Source organism: Gymnoscopelus braueri, assembly GCF_963280865.1.
Source record: "Gymnoscopelus braueri genome assembly, chromosome: 3".
Classification (NCBI taxonomy): Eukaryota; Metazoa; Chordata; class Actinopteri; order Myctophiformes; family Myctophidae; genus Gymnoscopelus; species Gymnoscopelus braueri.
The window spans coordinates 15,044,915-15,069,346 of NC_137612.1; the positions used below are offsets into that span (position 1 = coordinate 15,044,915).

The 24,432-nt window shown below is 39.5% G+C and overlaps 4 protein-coding genes across 7 annotated transcripts in view; 2 read left to right on the forward strand and 2 right to left on the reverse strand.

Moving 5' to 3' along the window:
- The window catches only part of LOC308080678 (sphingolipid delta(4)-desaturase DES1-like), a 252,203-nt gene extending 230,480 nt beyond the window's left edge, over positions 1 to 21,723 (forward strand). Inside the window, exons 2-3 of one of the 2 annotated variants that reach the window (XM_080422600.1) lie at positions 10,291 to 11,103; positions 21,553 to 21,723. The gene's annotated coding sequence lies outside the window, so the exon portion shown is untranslated. Of the gene's footprint in view, positions 1 to 10,290; positions 11,215 to 21,552 lie in introns of those variants that run through there. The other variant, XM_080422599.1, reaches the window with a different exon arrangement.
- On the reverse strand, positions 2,730 to 4,487 carry LOC308081308 (E3 ubiquitin-protein ligase TRIM35-like). Its single transcript, XM_080423162.1, has one exon. It carries the CDS (start codon positions 4,239 to 4,241, stop codon positions 2,787 to 2,789), a length of 1,455 nt encoding a protein of 484 aa, XP_080279288.1. The 5' UTR covers positions 4,242 to 4,487; the 3' UTR covers positions 2,730 to 2,786.
- rabif (RAB interacting factor) lies at positions 6,014 to 8,845 on the forward strand. 2 transcript variants are annotated; one of them, XM_080424190.1, is made up of 4 exons: positions 6,014 to 6,089; positions 6,382 to 6,472; positions 7,576 to 7,724; positions 8,483 to 8,845. In XM_080424190.1, the coding sequence occupies exons 3-4, from the start codon at positions 7,587 to 7,589 to the stop codon at positions 8,726 to 8,728; spliced, it is 384 nt and encodes a 127-aa protein (XP_080280316.1). In that variant the 5' UTR covers positions 6,014 to 6,089; positions 6,382 to 6,472; positions 7,576 to 7,586; the 3' UTR covers positions 8,729 to 8,845. The 2 variants fall into 2 exon arrangements, with proteins under 2 accessions (XP_080280316.1, XP_080280315.1); XM_080424189.1 differs by having other exon boundaries at positions 6,020 to 6,089; positions 6,382 to 6,457; positions 7,574 to 7,724.
- LOC308080691 (profilin-2-like) lies at positions 11,332 to 19,075 on the reverse strand. 2 transcript variants are annotated; one of them, XM_080422637.1, is made up of 4 exons: positions 18,949 to 19,075; positions 15,345 to 15,408; positions 13,742 to 13,880; positions 11,332 to 12,597 (listed from the first exon to the last, which is right to left on the reverse strand). In XM_080422637.1, exons 3-4 carry the CDS (start codon positions 13,877 to 13,879, stop codon positions 12,433 to 12,435), a joined length of 303 nt encoding a protein of 100 aa, XP_080278763.1. In that variant the 5' UTR covers position 13,880; positions 15,345 to 15,408; positions 18,949 to 19,075; the 3' UTR covers positions 11,332 to 12,432. The 2 variants fall into 2 exon arrangements, with proteins under 2 accessions (XP_080278763.1, XP_080278764.1); XM_080422638.1 differs by lacking the exon at positions 18,949 to 19,075 and adding an exon at positions 16,466 to 16,532.
- Positions 21,724 to 24,432: the final 2,709 nt, after the last annotated feature.

Sequence of the window (24,432 nt, forward strand, 5' to 3'; positions counted from 1 at the left end):
CCTTAAAACGATCCCTGGCTAATAGTCAAATATGCCTTAATACATTATAATTGGCCTCTATAACTCAAATTAAAAACACCTTCAATATTTTATAAATAGTTAATCTTTTATTCAAGGGGGAAGTTGGTGTCATTTGTCCATGTGTGGCCCAGGGGTGTATAATGTGTGGTCCAGCCCTAAGAAATGTTATTATCATTGTCATGTTAATAAAAAGCAATGTAATACTTCCCAAGGTTCAAAACAATATTTAAAAAAAGGTTTTATTTGCACATGCATTCCATTCATTCCACAGGGACCACACAAATGACATCAACTTGCGACGGGTGTTGTCCCTATTGAGTAAAAGGTAAACTATTTATAAAATATTTAAGGTGTTTTTCATTTTTAATTTTAGTTAATAGTATTACGGCATATTTGGCTTATTAGCTAGAGATCCTTTTAACATTTTCTGCAAAACGGAAGACCATGTCGTTAGGAATCATATATTATATTACAGTAAAAGCATTGCCTAATAAACAATGATATCCCTAACTTGGTTTATATTTTCAGATGAGCAGTTAACGAGCAACTATGACCTTTTTTTATTATAGAAACTCTGGCTGAAGAGAGCACTTTTTATTTTTTTGAATATGTGAGTAACTCATTTTGAGGTTTTTTTTTATGGGGGGGAAAAAACACGCAAATGAGTAACTTATGAGTTCTAAATTGTGGAACCTTTGATGTTCCATCCTGGGCATCGTGTTATGGATATCTGCATGTGGGTATAGAAATGGCATTCAATAATAGTCACTCAAGTAACATAAGACATAATAAAGAACTCCCATGAACATTGGCTATAATAAGATGATCAATTGTGTTAGAAAGCAGCTTTCACTTCACAGTTTTATTCTCTCATCAGTCCTAGAGCAATTGGGGTTCCCAAAACCTTTCAGGCCGCGAACCCCCAAAACAATCATATTTAGAACTGGGGACCCCCCACCCTGACAAGCACTTGTAATTGTAGACAGCATTACATTTAGTTTGACTCGGTTCCACAGATAAATATTGTGAAAATAGCTGAACTGCAAGCTTGTAGATCTCCTATTTTCACAATGCTTGCCTTATGTAATATTTGACAATTTGGCCAATTTGGTATTAAAAAGGTTTTTGAAGTCCTTAAATTGTAACCTTTGAAATGTGCAGATACCCTGTATACACTTATACTGTATGTTTTTTGTTTTTTTTTACTGTTGAGAAAAATGTTGCACATTAACCTAATCATCTGGGGACCCCCCAAAATAATTTGGGGACCCCGCTGTCTTTGGGAACCACTGTCCTAGACTTAGAGGACTTAGTACAGAGCAAGATCAGAGGAGTCATGTTGCGCCCCCTACTGGAAAAAGGTGAGGATGCACCACACATCCACCGCATATCTCGCCTCTCTCTCTCAGGTATTATCATTATTATCATCAGTTGGAGGGGAAAATGTCCCCTTAATAAGGGGACATTTATAAGGGGCCCTTATCTATATGTAACCGCAGACCAGTGTTTCTTTTCTTCCATTAGAGAACTTTTGTTCCACTGAGCTGAGACAGGTCAGCATGGAAGCCAATGATCCTGTGACCTGGATAGATAAGTGATGATGAGTTGGATGAAGTACTCACATGTTTCACTTAAGTAAAAGTACCAATACCCTGTTGTAGAAATACTCTGTTACAAGTACAAGTTCGATATTCAAAAATGTTTTTGTGAAAGTACAAAAGTATTGGCATGAAAATGTACTTAAAGTAACAAAAGCAAAAAGTACTCATTATGCAGAAGGTCCCATTTCAAAGGATTTCGAATGTATAAAAGGTATAGAAATCCTTTGAAAATATCAGCTCTACAAGCTCTTGTGGGCTTGTAGATCTATTTTCAAATTGCCAAAGTGTATATATAGGTCTGAAGTGGTTTTGTAATTATGATAAAAATCTACAAAGTAACTAGATACTTGGACACTACAGGTGGCAAGCTACTGTACACAATAACAACAATAATCAATAACTAATACTAGCGTTCCTATTTTGGGCAACATTCCTTTTTTTAAATAAAAATAAATCAAAGACAAACACGGGAAACAAACACATGAACAAGAGTTAAACTGAAAACAGACTTTACTTAAGGAACATCACTTAAAATACACAGACAAACAAACAATAAGAAGAACAACTCAGGAAGCAACAGAAAACCTGACACACAAACTAAAGTATGAACCAGTAATGATGGACAGTCTGTGTGGGTATAGTCTCTGGGGACAATCAGGCACAGGATACACAGGTGAACCCACACCCAATATGGAGTTACTGGGGAGAAGGGGAGATGGGTGCGGCAGAGAGTGTGACCGTGACAGATTGTCCTCGACCACGACAACACAATCAAATACCTTCTAAAATGAACTGGTATTCCCCTTTAAAGACTCAATAGCAAGGTGTATTATTGATATTTTATCAATATCATGATGTGAGCCTATATATCATCTGGGATTTTGAATACTGTAATATCATGATATGGCGTAAGTGTTTTCCCCCCTGTGGTTTAAATAACTTACATTCAGATATGTTAAAAAATGTAAAAGAAAAAAAATTGTGAAGATAGCAGATCTACAAGCTCACAGCACATGAGCTTGCATTGAGCTTGTAGATAAAAAATAAAACAAAAATAATTGATATTATTGTGATTGTATTATTGCGAGTAGTACAATATTATGGTCAAACATTATTTTGATTCCTTCTGTCCATATCCCAGCCCTGCTCCTTGTCTTCATCATGTTAATCTTCATCATAATCACCATCATCATGATCATCATTGTCGTCTTCATCATCAACTGCTTCACCCACAGTTACACTGACCTTCCCTGGTAACATCTTCAGAGGGAGAGTATCATCAGTGTTAATGATTGGAAAGAGTGTGTCAGTGAAAGTGTGTGTGAAGGTGTGTATGTGTGTGTTAGTATCAGGAACAGAGAATGACAGCTTTCCTTCATTCCAGTCCAGCTGGACTCTGATCCTCTGAAGTTTCTGCTTCAATGAGAGAGCAGTGAGTCCTGACTCTGATGACTCGGCTAAGTATTTACCTTTATTTAAACCTATAGTCCAGCATTGACCCCCTCTATCCCCCTTCCTCTGAAAAGACTCTGCTAACAAACCTACTGACCAGCTTATATTGTCTCCAACCTCAACATCCCAGCTGTGAGTCCCTGAGTTAAATCCCCCAGAACCCAGGGCAAAGCACCAGGTATCAAATCTCTCTGGGTTGTCAGGAAGCTGCTGTCTCTCTCCCCATCTCACACTGGTCAGATCATCAGACAGGATCAGTCCTGCAGGGGCAGTGTTGGGGTCCAGAATGACAGGAGTGTAGGAGACAATGTCCTTCATCTTGTCCCAGACTCTGAAGGTCAGGTTGTGCAGGTGTTCGGCCTCGTCTATCAGTGCTCCTGAGTCCGGCTGTGGGTCCTGCGGTGCGACCTGGACTCTTTCCATTGTGGTCTTGTAGTTCTCCAGGAATGAGATGTGTTCAGCTCTCAGATCCTCCTCTATTGTTCTGATTTTATGTGAAAGGGTTGATATCTCTCTGTTCAGACCCTCAATCTTCTCCTTCATCATCTGACTCTTCTGCTGCTCTTCCTCCCTCAGTGCTTTGATCCTGGCCGTCTCTTCCTTCCGTACAAACTGATGAAGCTTCTTAAACCGTTTCTTAATCTTTCTCTCTGTGCGTTTGGTCTGGACCTTAATGTGTTCTGCTGTTAGATCATAGTTTGTTTTAACTTTATGAAAGACCTTCAGTTTCTCCTGTAAAGGCTTCAGTGATTCCTGGACTTCCTCCTTGTGATCCAGCGCAGCTTCATCGATGGGTCTGAATCTGTGGTCGGTGTGTTTTTTAGAATCCCGACACACAACACACACTGGCTGTTGACATTTCAGACAGAACAGTTTGAGTTTCTCAGCATGCAGACTGCAGAGAACCTCAGACCCTGTTGAAGCTCTCTGATGTCTCTCCTGTATGAAGGCCTCACACAGGTTCTTCAGAGCCAAGTTTCTGGGTGGATCCGTTGAATTAATTGTCTTACAAACTGGACATTCCTTTATTACTTTCTCTCTCCACCATTTCTGCAGACAGGCTTTACAGATGCTGTGGCTACAGGACAGGATAACAGGATTTTTAAAGATGTCACAACACACAGGACAGGAATAATCCTCATCTGAGGGAGACAACTTGGAAGCCATTTTGTCTCTGAATAAAAGCAACAAACACTCTGTTAAATACAGTAAATCAGCCAGTGAGTGGTGGTAACACTTCTATAATGTTCCATGAAGTTTAAGTTCACTTTGAATCCTGGTTCTTGTTAAAGTCCATTCAGCTGACAGAGTCGGCAGCAGGTTCCAGTGGTCTGGGTCAGTATTCCCTCCTAGTTGTGGAAAGGCAGTCTGTCCTCCCTCACTGGAACGTGTGAGTTTGATTTGAATGTGAATCTTTTCGTCTGTTTCTCTGTGTGTTTCGTCCATTGAGTTAAAAAATAATAGAGAGGGCACCGGATTTCCCCTCCCATACACTTGCATTGAGTTGCTCACCCAGCGCATGAAGCGAATTCACCCCTTCTTCCGGGTTGGAAACGTATTGGAAAATGTGATGGGTGATCACATGGGCTCGTTCATATACAGTGCCCCCCCTGCAATACCTCAAATGGCCAGCATGTATTTTCCTGTGTTTTGGTGAATTTTGTGAGTTTGACACTTTTATCAGGCTTGCTTTACTAGCATTTGAAAATGATGTGTACAATTTCATCCATTAAAAAAGTAGGCCTACAGAAATTAATTTGATGACTGAAGCAATGTAAGTAGACCCATCTTTAATAATACCATTCATTACTTAAAAGTTAATATCTCTGTATGATGGCATGCCGCATGCACTGACCACACCCCCGAACCGGGGGGTCTGGGGGTCTTGCTAATTCAGCTTTTTAACATAGTAGATGTAATTTCCTGTGTTCTGGTGAATTTGACGATCTGACGAAATGACGATCCAGGAGAGTGTCAGGAGACGTGGTCAAAAACCAGGAGACTCCTGCGGGATCCAGGAGTGTTGGCAGCCCACTCAGTATTAGATTTATAAGACTTTATAAGATAGCAATAACAATACAACAACAACACAACAGCACGTTATTAACAAAGAACACTGAGCTCTGCTCTAAAATAACAATGTATGTCATAATTTACTCTCAGTTGTAGCATATTTGCCTTTAAAAATTGGTACTTGGATCATTCTGGAGGAAATTGTATCATTTGTGCTCCCTGAAAAAAATAAGTTAAATTGAATTATCACATTGATTATTACTGTACCATTATGTATGACTTAAATATAATTTTGGTAATTTTCGCCCACTAGGCAGGAGGAACCTTAGCCATGGATAACAAGACGGTCATCTGTCACGACCGTCATGGAAGATCTTCAACATAGTGTTTGCACTTTCACTTTTGTTGGGCCCCATACGTCTACGTAAACGTTCAGATTGCAAATATAAAGTGCTAACCCATGGCCAATGATGTCACAATTATGTATGGGCCCTCAGAAGTACCCGTATTTTCCGTATTGATCAATAAAAAGCATTTAAATCCGATCGATGTCCATTTTCTCTGTATTTTCTCCACGTGCTTTCATCTTCGCGACCCTATTGGTTGGGAGGTGTATTGCAATATGATACGTTATAACTTCATAAGAAAATGGCCACCAATTGGATTACAATGCTTTTTATTGATCAATACGGAACACACGGATACTTTTGAGAGCCCGTACAGTATTGTAATATCCGTGGCCATAGGGTAATTACTTTATATCTGAAATGTTCATTTATATGTAGATGTATGAGTCAAAAATGGGAAAATAGCAAACACCAGGTTGAAGTTCATCCATGACTAACAGTCATGTATCAGGGCAAGAGGAACCTAGGAACCTCATAATGGTCGTGTGCTGTTGTTTCAAGTCGATCTCATTGAGTGTAGCACCAACTACACTACATTGGTTTCTGTCTGATGGTTTAGATCTGCTCTTATTCTGTCCAGATTGGAGAAATCCAGGTAATTCTATGTCTGTTTCATTCTTATGTATCTTGACATTATTGTCTCATAATGGATATGTTTACATTTTCACGAACTGACTCTTAAACGAAATGTAGAAAAGGAGTGGACCAAGAATTCCAACCTAAGCTCGATTATTGTGGCATCATAGTTTCTCTAGAATGTAATGGGTACAAAGAGACTGAATGACGTCGTAATAATCCTATTGTTATTAGGCTCTATAATACATGAGCTTATGTAACATGTCAGTATAAATAAATAGCCTGTTTTGTTCATCAATCTACGTTTTCAGGAACGTTGCCATTACGATCTGCAAACATCCTGCAGACAGACTGTCATCACCTGCATGAACCTCTGGTGAAGATAGAAGAGGCCATTAGAAGGTAAAGCTCATTTAACCTTAATTTAACGTCTCATACGACGGGTTGCTCATGTACAGAAGGGCTCTTAAACGTTTTTCAGTCCAAGGACCCCCTTAGCTGAGAGAGAGATGAAGCAGGGAGTGACCCCCACTACATATTGTATAGAATTGTGTGCCAGATTAAACTTCTTCATAGATTTCATAGACAGCTTCATAGACTTGCTTCATCCATCAGTGTTGGATTCATGTTTAATGTGTACTTGACCTTTGGCTCTGTACTTGGTCTGCTCTTTTTTTTCACCCTCTATACCAAACCTCTTTGCAGAAAATAGCTGATCCACAAGCTCACAATGCATTGCAGCGCGATGCATTGTGAGCTTGTAGATCTGCTATTTTCTGCAAACGGTCCCTCCAGAATAGGGATGCTAGGGTTCAAGTGGTCAATACATTTAAAAATGTTCAAACATATTTTTGTTCCTATCACACAAACATTTGACGGCCCCCCTGTAGTAACTCTGAGGAACCCCTAGGGGTCCCGGGCCCCCTGTTGAATACCCATGATGTCAGTGGTGGAAAGTAACTAAGTACATTTACTTAAGTACTGTACTTAAGTACAATTTTGAGGTATTTGTACTTTACTTGAGTATTTACAATTTCCAATACTTTTACTTCTACTCCACTACATCTCAGAGGCAAATATTGTACTTTTACTCCACTACAGTTATTTGAAAACGTTAGTTACTAGTTACTTTTCAGATATAAATGATTACATTATAAAACATAACATTAACCACTTTATCCCTATTTTATGCATAGGCTATTTGAAAATAGCCGATCTACAAGCTCACAACGCGTCGCATCGCGACGTGTTGTGAGCTTGTAGATCTGCTATTTTCAAAAATGTTAGTACTTTTACTTTTGGTACTATAAGTACATTTTGATACCAAAACTTTTGTACTTTTCTTTTACTCAAGTACATTTTTAATTCCAGACTTTTACTTGTAACAGAGTACTTCTACATTGCAGTATTGATACTTTTACTTAAGTAAAACATTTAAGTACTTTTTCCACCACTGCATGATGTACATAAGGTATATCGAATTTCATTTTCGTCGTTTTTGTCAGGATTGGACATCATGGATCAGAAGGAGAGCGAGGTTGTAGACCGATCAGACCTGGTGTCTGAGGATGGGAAGAACATCAAGTCCGTCCTGTGTCAGCGATGTGGTTCCAAGGTGCTCTGTCCTGGGATGGCCTTGTTTGCAGAGAAGGAGGTATGATGGAAAGGATAAGAAACAGAATAACTAGGAGAATCTTTTTTTTTTCCCCCGAAGCTGCTTGCAGATAGATAACAAATGACAAAATAAAGCTATCTTGATATTGATGTTATGTATGAGCAAAATTATCAACTTTTAATTATAAATATTAAAATATAAAAGAAATATTTCAACGGCTATTAGAACGAAGCTAACCAATGATAGAAGGATCATATAGGGTTTTCACTAGTGTTCTCTTCCACTGTTATCTCCCCACCTACAGTATAGAGATTATTATAGACGGTTGTGTCTTATGGCAGTCCCTGTTAAAAAACAACAACTGTTGTGTCGTACTGTTACTGTATTGTGGACTCAGTATATAATATATGTTACTTACTGTAATGTATGTAGTTGTCCTTGCTGCCTGAGGATGAGTTATAATACTCAGGCCAAGTTTGTTCTTTTGCCTGAACAGAAGTAGCCGTTTGAAGGCATTACAACAATTTTTTGTATTATACAGTCTATCTATTGTCTTTAGATGTTTGGGAAACCCTAATTACATTACTCTTAATTGGATATTCCAAATGCTCCACTAATAAAAAATGCAGTTGCATCTGTTAAAGACAGTTCTTTTTGTGAGAACATGATGTGTGTATGTTATGGTGTATATTTTTATCGAACAAGTTTTGTTGACTTTAGGCAGACATATTGCCATATATTGTGTACCAATATATATATATATACTGTATATCATCAGCTTGTTCCTCTTTCATCAGTTGTTCCTACCGTCGATGCGGAAGAAGACTTCCCTGGGCGCCTCCGACGGCTCTGACGGAGACACGCTAACCGCCCACTGGTTAGTGGACGACATGTACATATTCGAGAACGTGGGCTTCACCAACGACGTGGGGCGGATCAAGTATCTCATATGTGCAGACTGTGAGATCGGACCAATCGGTTGGCACTGCTTGGATGACAAAAAGAGTTTCTATGTCGCTGTAGAAAGGGTGAATAATGCTTAGAGTGGTTCATTAACGCCTGGTCTGAGTGTTATGTTGTTTTTCTTTCCGTTTTTGTTTTCCTTTTTCTCAATTTAAGTCATCATGCCTTCTCCAGTCCCTGTCACTGCTGACCCCTACTGTTTGGTCTGGGGGGGTGGGGGGGTGTAGCCCAGTGGTTTACAACCTGGGGTCTGGGGCCCCCTTCGGGGGGGGGGGGGGCGCCGAAGGTCACAAGGGGGGTGTAAGGCTTTGTCCGTTTGATGGTAGACCAATATTTTAAACATAAAACACATAAACATAAAATCATGCCATTTGAAACCTATTTCCCCTTATTTTGGGTAGGTCATTATATTGTCAAAATAGCTAATGATAATAATTCAAAGTCTTTCAGAAAGGTTTCAAAAATTGTGAAAGTAGCTCGTAGATCAGCTATTTTTGCTATTCGTCGTATAAGAACTATATATAGGGCTAAAGTGGTTTACAAAAACAAGTTGTACATGTGTATGGATTTGTACACATGAGTGGGACTGGGTTTCTGCTTTTGTCAGATATAAGGAAAAAGGTTTAGGAACCACTGGTGTTGCACATCTCCTCCCAGACACGTCACGTGACCTTGTCAGTCTGCTTCTTTTCACCTGATGGTGAGAAGTGCAAAACTCATGTGGAGGAACACGTTTATCCCTCTGTTCCGCTCCCTGCTGAACGGGTGCCCTCATGGATTAAAGCTCTCAGTCGCCACGACTCATTTCAGTCATTTGGGTTCCATAGAAGCCAGCATGTCTTCTATAGAAGCATGCTGCGCGAAAATAGCCGATCTACAAGATCTCAATGCGTCTGCTTGTAGGCTATTTGCTGTTAAAAATAGATAAAGATTAGAGCATGTGAAGTGGTCAAACTAGCAATATGTTCAGAGGCATTTTCCATAAAACACTAATTGTCTCGGATATTTCATAAAAGCAAATGTTAAATCCTCGGTCTGTGATTTGTTCACCTGGTTTCCAGTATGTAAAACAGCAGGAACAATATTACTAAAACATCATAATGTTACATATTGTGTTAATTGTTTAGGAAACAATTATTTGTTTCCTAAACAAATAATTGTGGGGGCTCCTTTTTACACTGTTTCACAAATCGCATAATAAGACTTGGCCATACACATTTTTTCAGTCAGATTTTATGTAAGGGATAATTGTCCCCTTCAGGATGATTAAACATCCAGTCGGGTGTTATTTCTCAACAACTACCGGCACGGCGACAATTATCCCGCTTATTACACAGCTACTTAAAAAAATAATTAATAAATTGACCCAAAAGTAACAACAAAACAAAGTATTTCCTTGTTTACGGTAATGAAAGTATTCCATAAGTGTTGCACCGGGCGGACACGGTCTATTTCTCGCTTCAAATGTTTTCAAAAACGTTCTTGAGAGCAAAGTCTAGCTGTAAATGACATGGTGCGTTTGTTTACATGGATGTCATGTTGGATACAGCATAAAAAGAAGCAGCGCAGGTTGATATGAGCAGGTGCTCTGAGTCTTTGATTAGACAGAGGTCTGTTATTGAGCTCATCGGTCATTATTCAGAAATAACACACAAAATAACAATTCAGCGATTGACCAATCGGAATCAAGCATTCAACCAATCCGTGTAATAATTTGCTTTAATCCATGGGCCCTGACCAACTCGTAGGAGTCAGTAATGCGGCGACAGATATCGCCTTCCTTCCCCACCAGCGAACACGGCCAGTAGTGTTCGTTGAAGCGCCCGGCCGGCCAAGCCCGGATGTTACCGTGCAGGATTCAAACCGCCCCAGTCTCTCCACCGTGGCGGGCAGGAACTTTACCGTTGCGCGGGGGTGTTATGTTTAGGGTTGGGATCCTTTTTAGGGTTTGAATGATTCCGGTTCCTTAACAGTTCCCTTTAAGGATTCCCATAGGGGGTTCCAAATGGACCCTTACAGGTCTGTAACTCTGAGTGTACAAATGGAACCAAATGGACCCTTTCGGGCAGTGGTGTGTTCTAGTTTTTTTCGGAGTGTATACGATAATTATAATTATTATGGTCTTGGGTATACGCTAACGTGTTTTCAATGGATGAAATGGTTATTAGACTGTATACGCTTTTTTCCAAAGAAATCTGGACTGTAACACGGTAGAACACACCACTGTTTACGGGTCCATTTGGTTCCATTTTTACCCTCTCAGAGTTATGGTGGCTCCTTGAAATTAAAATGTTTGAGAACCACCGGTATAGTAATTATATATCAGACGTTTAAAGTCCACATTACCAGCTCTGACAGTGTGATAAAACCGGTTCCAAATGTGATGGAACCAATTCCGGTTTCTCAATGTTGGATCCGGTTCCTCCGATTCCTCCGGTTCCGTTTCCCAACCCTAGTTGTTATGTTTTGTGTATAACATTAACATTACTGTAATGCTGCCTTTCCCCTTTTGTTATACTTAACAATTGTGGGGAATCTGTTCTAATAAAATGCCTTGGGAAGCTGATGGATACTATTTAGCAAATATCTCTGGAAGATTTGCATTCTTACTTAATTCTTATATTAGCATGCAATGTTTGTTTTCATGTTTTATCAGATATGTACTGTTAAAGGTTTTCTGACAAACCAAAGACTGCGATTGTGTTGCGTATGTTATTACCTACTTACTGTACTCTGTCTTCTATGTTGAAAATCAGTAAATCACCAATAGATAATTAAATTTTTAACTAGTTCCAGTTTATGAAAATGTTTCAATTAACCATTATGGCAGCTATATAGCCATTTTTATTGAGTGTTGTAGGTATCACAAACTGGTCACACACACAGTAAAATCACTCTTTATCCTGTCTAAAATGCATGATCTGAGTCTTACTATGACGACAAGAACTGTCAGTTTCCACTTTTTACACCAATTCAATTCTCTGTACACATCAACATTTTCTGTAAAATCATTTTCATTTTCCGCTACCAACAATGATGTAATCTGCACACATCAAGATATCTAGTTTATTACTGCCAACCATTGGTGGAAAAAGTACTTAAGTAAAAGTATCAATACTGCAATGTAGAAATACTCTGTTACAAGTAAAAGGCCTGTCCAAAATGTTACTTGAGTAAAAGTACAAAAGTATTGGCATCAAAATATACATTAACTTCTGAGAACATGATGTATAACTTCTTGCCCTTTTTTTTGGAAAAGAATGTTCAGAACCCAAGATATTGTGATCCGAAGATTTGCTGCTCCATTCACTTCTTGTTTAACTTATTACTAAAAAAGGCTGTATCTCGGCTCCTGAGTACTTTTTTTTTTACTTTAAAAAAAATTGCTGGCACAGTATGATTTTTTTTTTATTTCATTGGCACTGAGAGAGTTAGTACCAAAAGTAAAAGTACTAACATGTTTGAAAATAGCCGATCAATGACTATGACATCAAAGTCAAGGGGCCAATCCCAGATTACTTTTCAGCCTAGTTATAAATAAATAAAAAGACCACAGAAAATCCACTGAATGTTCAAAGTTGAGTTTTTTGGGGTGGAATTGAATTCACAAAACCCCCCAAAAAACATAAAAAAAATTAAAAGGGAAAATTTATGTCAGACTAGAGCCTTTAAATGCCATCATGATTTCAGTGCCTTTATTAGTATCATTGCATTACACACCCCATGAAGCCAGTCCAGTGTTATATACATGGAGTGAATTGTAGAGTGAGTCTCTCTACCGGTCTCACTGCATGATGATGATGAGGATGACAATGACAATAACGATGCCGTTGATGGTCACGGTGATGACAATGACGATGATGATTCTGGTGCACCTGACTCCGCCCACTGTGAACCCTGAGGTGAACAGAGCTCCCTCGTCCTCCACGAGCTTCTTGATCTCCTTTGGCTGAGAGACAGACAGGCAGAGAGACAGACAGGCAGGCAGAGAGATAGACAGGCAGAGAGAGAGACAGATCACTTAGTTGTTTAAATAGATCAACCTGTGCAGATTATTGTTTTAACCCATTCAATCCAGGAAAGCATCTGTCATTTCAGATTTTAGATATAACCATTATTGTATACTTTGGCTACTCAAAAATAGCAGATCTACAAGCTCAGAGCTTGTAGATCTGCTATTTTTGAAAAATCTTGAACAATTGTGCAATATAAGGAAACGGAGTGTACAGCACACACGCTGTAAAACGTTTAAAATAATTAAACCTGGTTTGTTACTAAATTATAACTTGGTTGTTTAATATTACTTTAAAAACTGTACTACAAAAGTAGTGAAAATAGCTGATCTACAAGCTACATGCCTTGTGAGCTTGTAGATCGGCTATTATTTGATCATTCTTTACCTTACTTTTAGCCAATAGAAAAGTATTAGCATCAAAAACTATTTAAAATGCCAAAGTAAAAGTACTTATGTTTTCAAAATGTGTCAAACCTTTTCAAAGATAGCAGATCCACAAGCTCACAACATGTGAGCTTGTGGATCTGCTACTTTCAAACGATTTTTGACAAACTTGTGAAATAGGACATTCTGCATAATGAGTACTTTTACTCAAGTAAAAATGTTGAATACAGGACTTGTAACAGAGTATGTCTAAGCACTTTTACTTTTAATTTCTTGGACCCAGACTTACAGAAAATACATGAATTAACACAATTTCAAAAGTAGTGAAAATAGTAGATCTACAAGCTGGTGTAGTGAGCTTGTAGATCTGCTATTTTCACTTTTTTTATGTCTGAAAAGGCAATGCATCAATATAAAAAAAGAGAAAATGCACTTTTTAATTGTAATTTTGAAAACTTTGGCATTTTTTAAAATAATTATATACTTCACTTTCACCAGTAGTGTAGTAATATTTAACCAGCTGTATTTATACTTTAACATCATCAAATTATAAATCATCAAATGTTGTAGTCCATTTGGGACTTGTAGTCCATTTGGGACTTTTAGTCAGTTTGGAACTTGTAGTCTCTTTAATGATCCATTAGAAGTGTGAAGTCATAGTGTGTATATTGTATAGTGAGTGTGTGTTACATACTGTAATGTCCTTTAAGGATCCATTGGAGGTCCAGATCTCATATCCAGGCTGCTTTCCAACGATGGCTTCCATGCTGATGTTTCCATCTCTGCCTGGAGCCATGAGGTTAGGGAGGTAGGCATCCATGATTGAAGACATTCTGTTATGGTAGAGAGACAGAGATATAAGAGAGACATAGAGACATAGAGACAGAGAGACAGAGAGACAGAGAGAGAGAGAGAGAGAGAGAGAGAAAGGGGGAGAGGGAGAAAGAGAGAGAGGGAGAAAGAGAAGTGAGGGGAGAGGGAGGGGGAGAGGGAGGGAGAAGTGAGGGGAGAGGGAGGGAGAAGTGAGGGAGAAGTGAGGGGAAAGGGAGGGAGAAAGAGAAGTGAGGGAGAAAGAGAAGTGAGGGAAGAGGGAGGGAGAAAGAGAAGTGAGGGGAGAGGGAGAAGTGAGGGAAGAGGGAGAGGGAGAAGTGAGGGAAGAGGGAGAGGGAGAAGTGAGGGAAGAGAGAGGGAGTGAGACATCCTATGATGCGACACATTGTGAGCTTGTAGATCTACTATTTTCAAAAGATGTTTTAGACATTTGAAAACTTAATGAGAACATTCTACTTTTGTTACTTTAAGAACATTTTGATACTCAAGTACATTTTTTATTCCAGACTTTACTTGTAACTTAAGTAATTTCTACATTGCAGTATTGATACTTTTACTTAAGTAAAAACATTTAGTACTTTTTCCACCACTGCTATGCAATGAGAGAGACATTTATCCATGTGTGTTTGGCTCTACATTAGACCATGGATGTATGGTTTTAAAGGAGTATTTCACCCAAAACATGACTTATTTTCTATCGATTACACTCCCCATGAAGTCTTTAATTCATGAGATGTTTTTCCTCCTACTCAGTCAGTCTCTTATTGTTAATAATTGTCTCAGGAATGAGAGAAAAACTAAACAAATCTCCATGAATTCAATGCTTCATGAGGAGAGTAATTAATAGAAATTAAGTCATGTTTTTGGGTGAAATGTTCCTTTAACATGGATGTACTGGTTTAGCACGCCTGATCTTGACCTCATGTGACAGGCTCTATGCACAGCAAGACACTGGGTCCTCTTTTTATTGTGGTATTTTTTACTTTACTGGAGTATTTCCAATTTTCCTACTTTAGTTACTAGTTACTTTGTAGATTCTGATTATTATTACAAAACCACTTCAGGCCTATATACATTTTGGCCATTTGAAAATAGCAGATCTACAAGCTCATTGATTGAGATTATGAAACATATTTAATCAACAACAGTTAAAACTATAAATCTAATAAAGTCCTACAATGTCTTCAAAGACAAAAAAATAATAATATAAAATTATAGTTATACATTTCTTTATGTGAGGCCTATAGATAAGCATATCGTTGTTGCCAGGCAGAACACATACTTGTAATCAAAAATGAATGCCTTGGGTCAAAAATAGCCGATCTACAAGCTCACTTGAGCTTGTAGATCAGCTATTTTGTCCACGAGCTATTACCCTGGGTTAGTGCCATAGGGTCCATGTACTTAAAGTCTTAAAGTCGACTTTTAAAGTACTTTTAAAGTGTATAAAGTAGTGTAAAATTCACCTGCTAGGTTGAGGAGTGTGAGTGAATCAGCGAGGCGACGAGGTGGAGAGAACAGAGAAGAAACCTGAGGATAGCAGAGGAGGTGAAAATGACTTTGAGAAAAAAGGAACCACAAACAGCTTTTATTGCCCTGCCACTAATGCGCGCACACACACACACACGCGGTAAATGACGAGCACCCATCACAAAATCACATCTTCGGAGCGTCAGGGGTGTTTGGAGGTACGGCCGCTCCCCGGCCCGGGACTCCAGGGGCCTGGCCCTCCAGCCGTCAGATCACGAGCACACAGACCTTTGCTTGGTCGCACTTTGCGAGCCCACCCTCCTCGACATGTGGAGCAGCAGGCAACGGGCGGCGGGCCCATTTAAAAGCATTATCATTATTTACCCCTCCCCGAGCCCCTACGGAACCTCTCCCTCCGCTGTATAGCTCCGAGATGAGGTTCCTCGTTTCCCTCTGTCGTTTTAGCAGGACAGTGTCGCACATTTTCCACTTTATATGTTTCTTACCCCTTTCTGCACATCGTATCCAAAACGTAAAGCTTTTCCGCCATTCTCTCAGATGTTTTAAGTTCTAGCGCACTATAAAATCTATCCAACGAGTTGAAAAAAGTATTTAATTCGCCTCTGTCCTCAGCCGGTTCCATAATATTTTGCATTAGAAGATGCAATTCAACATTTGACCAGTAGGGGAATCAGTAATGTTATCTCTACGGGCGCAACTCTTGCGCAATGTCTTAAAAACATGTAACCGGATGAGGACAGAGGCAAATTAAATACTTTCTTCAACTCGTTGGATAGATTTTATGGTGCGCTAGAACTTAAAACATCTGAGAGAATGGCGGAAAAGCTTCACTTTTTGGATACGATGTGCAGAAAGGGGTAAGAAACATGTAAAGTGGAAAATGTGCGACAATGTCCTGCTCAAACGGCAGAGGGAAACGAGGAACCTCATCTCGAAGCTATACAGCGCCGGTGTTTCAAATTGTAAGGAGACCAGATCAAGTTGAGACCGCGTCTACTGTCGTCCTAGTAACAGCAGATGTTGTCCCCGGTGAAAAAAACACGTAGCTGTCCTCGTCAATGCCGTTTTTTTTTCATATCACAATGTCAAAACATACCGATCTGATTCTTGTTTGGGTGAAGAAACGCCAGACAGACGAACACTGACGTTGCGTTGTGGACGGCTCTCCGTTGGTTTTGTTGTTGTTGTTGAGGAAAAGGAAGACAACCACTTCCTGTGTCAGTCTCTCTAACAATAGATTTACACGTTTTATAAATGCAACTATTTGCCATTGGAGTCGGAGTCAACATGTGTAAGGTACAATCACTATTCAGCCCATTCAAAGCGTGCAAATAAACGCATCAATTAATTAATAAATATATAAATAAATGTTCATTCCCTCCTGGGATTCGAACTCTTCCCAATGTCAGCATAAATACACCAGAGAGGCGCTTACTCCGGTGCGCCATTCTTTTCACAACAAATAGGTACCATAAACAAATCATAGAATATACAACCAGCCATTAAAAAACAAAACAGACATGGTCACAGATTAACTTGAGACCTCAGTCACCACACTGATTTTATTTTACTGGTCTCCAACACGGCTGTTTACTACAGATTTGTTTCTAAAATATCTCACCATGATCATCTATTATTCATTATGTTATAGGCTACTTAGAAATAGTAAATATGACGCATGATATAGGTTAGATAAACTGTTTATAACATGACCAATTATAGAGAAAATATGGCCAAAAGTGTCTGAAACCCCACATTACAGTGACGTGATTATTGACCAGTCAATTTTAAATGTCCTACAAATTATTGAAGCTAATGTTTATGTAATCTAATCACCTGGAAATAGTATGTTTAAGATACAGTTGCAGTCGCTGCACAGAAAATGGCATTTCAAGGCATGTCCATTTAGAGCTCTGGTCTCCGTTAGGAGCGGTGCTCCTCCCATTGACTGCAAATTCCACTACCGTGCGAGGTCTCCAACTGTAGTAAAACTAAAGAAAACAATTTTGCTACTCATCGAAACAAAGGCTGTTTTGTGTTGCTGAAAAACTATTCTCCACGGTGGGTTACATCTCAGCACACCACCTTCTCTGTATAATACACTTTTTGTGCAGAAAATAAAATATGTATTGCAGGTGAGTATTAAATTACTCACCTGCGCCCTCTACAGATCTGGTCAATATAAATAACCATTGATCATTAGGCCTACCATTGATCATAAACGAACAGTTTATCTAACCTATCATGCGTCATATTTACTATTTCTAAGTAGCCTATAACATAATGAATAATAGATGATCATGGTGAGATATTTGAGAAACAAATCTGTACTAAACAGCCGTGTGTTAGAGACCAGTAAAATAAAATCAGTGTGGTGACTTGAGGTCTCAAGTTGATCTGGCGACCATGTCTGTTTTGTTTTTTTAATGGCTGGTTGTATACTGTATGAGTTGTTAACGGTACGCAATTGTTGTGAGAAGAATGGCTCACTGGTGTAAGCACCTGTCTGGTGAATTTATGCTGACATTGGGAGTGGTTCGAATCCCCGAGGGGATAAACAATTATTTATTTATTTATGTATTCATTGATGCGTTTATTTCCACGCTTTAAATGGGCTGAATAGATATTGTACCTTACACACAATGACTCCAATGGCGAATAGTAGCATTTATAAAACGTTTAAATCTATTGTTAGAGAGACTGACACAGGAAAGAGTCTTCCTGTTTCTCAACAACAACAAAACCAACGGAGAGCCAGCGCCCAACGCAACGTGAGTGTTCGTCTGTCTGACGTTTCTTCATCCAAACAAGAATCAGATCGGTATGTTTTGACATTGTGATATGAAAACAACAGGCATTGACGAGGACAGCTACGTGTTCTTTCACCGTGGACAACATCTGCTGTTACTAGGACAACAGTAGACGCGGTCTCAACTTGATCTGGTCTCGTCTTAATCTTTGTCACCGGGAGAGGTTCCGTCAGAGCTAATTTACCCCCTAAACTATCAACAGTAGGTGCAGGGCCTATGCACATTTACCAATAAAAGCCTCCGTTGTCTCCAAATGTATTTTGCGTAAAATCGTCATCGTAAAATATTTGCCCTAAAAAGTCCATTCCTGTCACCATCAATCATTTTGTCAACACTGTGTGAATGGGTTCCACTGGCACGGTGCAGTCAAAGATGTAGGATATCAATCTAATCATAACGGAATCGCTCAGTGGCTATATATTATTTGATAAAAACGTGAAGACAGAAACAAAACAAGTAATGTCTGATCCAAATTAAGTGCATATATATTTGTTTCGCTCTCATCCTCCACCTGTTGTAACTCCATGAGCCTGCCTGACAGCCGCTCTGCTTATATCATGCCCATCAATCGGTGGCTAATAGTAGGAATTTGAAATAGAATTTTGTACTTGTTTGGCCGCCGTGCCAATTCTTGTAAACATTTGAGTTAATTGATTTGTTCGCCGTGCACAATGGTGCTGGATTCTATTTTGTCCACCAGCGATTACCGCGTTAAAGTAGTTTTTAAAGTAGGCTACTTTTAAAGTGTATAAAGTAGTGTAAAACTCACCTGCTAGGTTGAGGAGTGTGTGAGTCAGCGAGAAGTGAAGAGACGATACGCAGAGACCGACGTGAAAATGATTTTGGTGAGCAGGAACATGCAACAGCTTTTATAGCTTTGGTCCTGTCCTCTCCTGTCTCCACAGTTCTCAGTTCTCAGTCTCCACAGTTCTCAGTCTCTCTCAGTCTCTCTCAGTCTCCACAGTTCTCAGTCTCCACAGTTCTCAGTTCTCAGTCTCCACAGTTCTCAGTTCTCAGTCTCCACAGTTCTCAGTCTCCACAGTTCTCAGTCTCTCTCAGTCTCCACAGTTCTCAGTCTGATGATCTCAGTAGATCATATAAAACAATACTAAAACACTAAAAGCGAGGATACAAAAACAAACAAACAGGCTTACCAGTAAACAGGTTAGCAGCTGCACCCAAACATCCCCCTCTAACAACACACTACATGTGTGGTGTGAGGACCCACAGATTGGCACTCTGATTCTGCCTGTTCAGAAGGCCTTAAATACCTGTGTCACTTATGTGACTTTATATCTGCCTCCCTCTAGGGGCTACACTTGCAGATATAAATTACTATATTATAAGCCATACATTAACCACTTTAGCCCTATTTTATACATAGGCTATTTGAAAATAGATCTCTTGTGAGCTTGTAGATCCATTATTTTCAAACATTAGTACTTTTACTTTTGGTACTTTTAAGTATATTTTGGTGCCAATACTTTTGTACTTTTACTCAAGTAACATTTTGAACACAGGCCTTTTACTTGTAACAGAGTATTTTTCTATTGTGGTATTGCTACTTTTACTTTTTTAAGTAAAATATCTGAGTACTTCTTCCACTATGGGTGCGTTTTATGATGTGCATCTGTGTGCCAGCTTTGGGTTAATCTCTCAAGAACAGATTCTGCTCTGCGTTTGAATCTGTCGGTAGCCCTGTTGACAACCCGTGCATATTGGCTACAAGTGGGCGTGCCATCAGATCAGAAAGCAGGCCGCGCTTTATCCAATCAAATGTAGTGGCCGGGATTTACGTGTGTGCCGTTCGTTCCCCACTGGAAACATTTCCAGTGGAGAACGTCCTTGAAGCCGACAAAACCATGGAAAGTTAGTAACATTTTAAATTGCTCTTTCATTATAGAAACAAGTGGGCTTATAACCAAAACGATCCATGTTCTTTGGGAGAAGTGGTGTTAGTGTTCCGTGGAGAAATATTGTTAGTGGGAATTAAAACATAGTCGCACCACCGGAAGTGAAAGGCTGAAGGCATGTCCAAACCCCGGTTTCCCTGAGCACGGGTCCTCCGTACAACTCCGCCCAGAGCCAAATGAATAAGTGAAAAACAGCAGAGGGCGCTGTTTTTCCTTTTTATTTGGCGATGGGTTCCCAGATTGGCTTTGGGTTAACCGTACAGGAGTTGTCCATGCTGGTAGTAGGGTACACAATAACGCCTAAACCCACAATTATTATACCTTCAGCTGTGTTCATCCATGTCAAAATGTCTGCAGTGAAAAGAGTCTATTGTTTTTTTTAGAGTAGCCAATCATTTTTACCCCCTTTTTCTCCCCAATTTAGTCGTTATGCCAATTAATTCCTCCCCACACACATTTCTGTGTTGTCACTGCTGTTGTATCCTACTGACTCACCTACCAGTGAGGAGCCCCCACCAGGAGGAATACATGCAGTGACAAATATCACTCTCCCCGCCCGGCTTACCTCCCCCAAAAACGTACAGTAGCCCAGCGCGGCAGCGCCGAAAAGGAGTCTATTGTGATCAACCATGATCAATTCAAAATAGAAAAAAAGTCATTAGTGGGCAAGGCTAATGAAGAGATTAATACTGGACCCCTCAAATGCACAGGGGTTTCATAACAATCAGGCCTGCACTGAATCTAAAAAAATATATTGTAGTCTGATGTTGACGGTGGTGTAAAGTAACTAAGTACATCTACTCAAGTACTGTACTTAAATACAATTTGAGGTATTTCTACTTTACTGGAGTATTTCCAATTCTCAGTAAGTTTTTACTTCTACTCTACATCCCAAAGGCAAATATTGTACTTTTACTCCACTACAATTATTTGAAAATGTCCGCCACTGCTATGCCCTATATACATTTCGACTATTTGATATTTGAAAATAGCCGATCTTGTGACATATTGTGAACTTGTAGATCTGATATTTTCAAAATATCAGATCTACAAGTTCCATTTCCATTCCATTTTTATTTTCCTTTTTCTCCCAATTTAAGTCATTTTGCCAATTCTCCCTGTCACTGCTGACCCCTACTGTTTGGTCGTGTAGCCCGGTGGTTTACAACCTGGGGTCTGGTCCGGGGCCCATTTGGGGGGGGGGGGGGGGGGTGTTCAAATGGAACCAAATGGACCCGTTCCATTTCTACCCTCCCAGAGTTATGTTGGCTCCTTGAAATTAAAAAGTTTGAGAACCACCGAGTTTGTAATTTGTATATCAGACGTTTAAAGTCCACATTACCAGCTCTGACAGTGTGATAAAACCGGTTCCAGAACCGGTTCCAAATGTGATGGAACCGATTCCGGTTCCTCAATGAATGTTGGATCCAGTTCCTCCGATTCCGATTTCCCAACCCTAGTTTGTTATGTTTTGTGTATAACATTAACATTACTGTAATGCTGCTTTGCTCCTTTTGTTAAACTTACTGACAACAATTGTGGGGAATCTGTTCTAATATAATAAAATGCCTTGGGAAGCTGATGGATACTATTTTGCAAATATCTCTGGAAGATTTGCATTCTTACTTAATTCTTATATTAGCATGTTTTCATGTTTTATCAGATATGTACTGTTAATGGTTTTCTGACAAACCAAAGACTGCGATTGTGTTGTGTCTGTTATTTATTACCTACTCAGTCTGCTAAAGTATGTTTAAGAAAAATATGATTATTTTTGTAGAGACAGCTACACCAAAGAAAGTGTTTTCTCATCAGCATCATCAGTAGATAATTCTGTATTATACATTTACTTTTGAACTAGTTCCAGTTGTTTATGGAAATGTTTCAATTAACCATTATGGCAGCTTAGCCCTTTTGTTCAGTAATATTATAAGTAATGCCATCAGTTTCACCAACACAGGATATGATATTATTACCCAAAGTGCCATAGACTCTGCATGGCAGGGGCGTCCTCCTCCCTGACCGCATACCTGAATGGGACTAGGTGTTAAACGTGGGTGGGGATGATAAAGTCACCATAGGGTTGGGTGGAAGGGGCTAAGGGGTGTCATTGGGGTCGTCAGGTGGGCGACCTCCTTGGGTGTTTCATTGAATAGGCCCACGACACCTCCAAGAGGGTTCAACAGCAACAACTGGTGTCCCAGGTGTGCCCCCCCCCCCTTCTGCCATACCCACTTCTAGACCTCACTCACCTTGATGTCATCTTGGACTTAGACGTCATTTTGGAGCCCAACTGTTGTCTCTCCTCCTGATCCAGAGCCACTGGCTTGCCCTTTCCGCAGCACTGGACAGGGCTCTGATGGCTTGACGTTTGGCCTGGCCTCGGATTCCCATGTCCTCGAGGAGACTGGTAGCTGACCTGCCCATATCATCATATAAATCAGGGGTCTTCAACAGGGGGTCCGGGACCCGTAGGGGGTCCTCAGAGTTACTACAGGGGGTCTGCCAACTCTTTGTGTGATATGATTTTCTTTTTTACATTAACCACTTGAACCTAGCATCCCTTTTCTGAGGAGAACTTTAGCCAAAAATAGCAGATCTACAAGCTCACAACGCCTCGCGCTGCGAGGCGTTGTGAGCTTGTAGATCGGCTATTTTTGGCAAAGAGGTATAGGTGTAGAGGGAAAAAAGAGCAGACCACGTAAAAAAAAAGTCTAATCTGAAACACAATTTTATATAATATAGAGGGGGGTCCCTGCTTCATCTCTCTCTCAGCTAGGGGGTCCTTGGCCTGAAAACGTTGAAGACCCCTGATATAGATGTACCAACTGAATTAGTTGGTGTCCCATTATAAACCTGTGTCTCTACTTATAATAAATCATAACCTGGCTGTCAAGTTTAGTTGAAAAGGTGAACACAGACAACCAGGTTTCCCTGACAAAAAATGTTAACAAAATGTTATATCGCAGGAACCAGCTATTCTGCTTTAATATTGTTTGGAAAATCTAAATAATAAGCAGACTTTTTCAACTCTAAATACAATCATTTCACTCAGACATTTAAGGAATAAAGGTTGCTGAATGTCAATAAATTCAATTATTAACAAATGTATGAATAGATGCCAGCCTTTAGTCAAGAAACTTCAGGTGATACCTGAATGATGAAAGTGACACAGACGGACAGTTGTGTCAATCTGACCCATTTGAGACTATTTGATCTGCAGTGGAGTCCCTGAGAAGGATAAAATGTGGAAAACATTGTGGGAAAACCTAATGAGAGTGTACAGTCATTCTATATCAGTCATTCATCAGTACTAGTCAGTGTGCACCAGTCACCTTGACCTGTGTGGCAATCAGGAAACACTACCCTTCCTCTTCGCCTTGCCTACTTGTTGTACGAACTCTTGCTTTATTGTTGTATTGTTTTATTGGATCTTGTTTAGTCGATACACTTATTTGTTTTAGCTCTTGCTCATTTGATTTTGCTATTTGTCTCATCTGTTCAAGAAAGTAGGTAGCTGATATATTGCACTTTTACCTTAGCGCTAGGTATACTCTTAGTTGCTTGTTTTAGCAGAAAATGTACGTAAGACTATTAGTAGTTTTGTTTCCCTACCTATGTTGAATGCACTTATTGTAAGTCGCTTTGGATAAAAGCGTCTGCTAAATGACTGTAATGTAATGTAATGTGGGCACATATTAGGTTGAATAAAAAGGCTTAAATAATGGACCTTTTTCACAGCAGACATAATAACATAATGTTATTAACATTAACTTTGGGTGTGTTTTATTTATAATTGTGCTTCTGTGTGCCAGCATTGGGTTAACTGTACAGGAGTTGTCCATGCTGGTAGGTAGTAGACAGTACACAATAACACCTAAACACACAATTATACCTTCAGCTGTGTTTATCCATCTGACATGTCAACATGTCTGCTGTGAAAAGGAATCTATTGTGATCAAATAGGATCAGTTCAAATAGAAAAAGTCTTCATTGGACAAGGTGGCTAATGAAGAAATTAATACTCCATGAATCCTCCAATGAATTGAGTACCTGAGGACCCCATTTGAAACAAGCCAGTGCGGCTTTTCTGGGCTTTTCAATCCTATTTAGCTGACCTTGTTTTTGTGAACTGTATACTTCCATGTGCTTTTTTTCTCTGCAAACTTCTAAATAAAGTATTAAATCAATCATTCAATCAATCAACCAATCAATCAAAACTGGACTTGAACTCCTCAAATGCCCAGGGTTTTCACAACAATCAGGCCTGCACTGAATCTAAAAAATGATATTGTAGTCTGATGAAGTTGATGATAAAAACGTCCATGGTCAAACTCGGT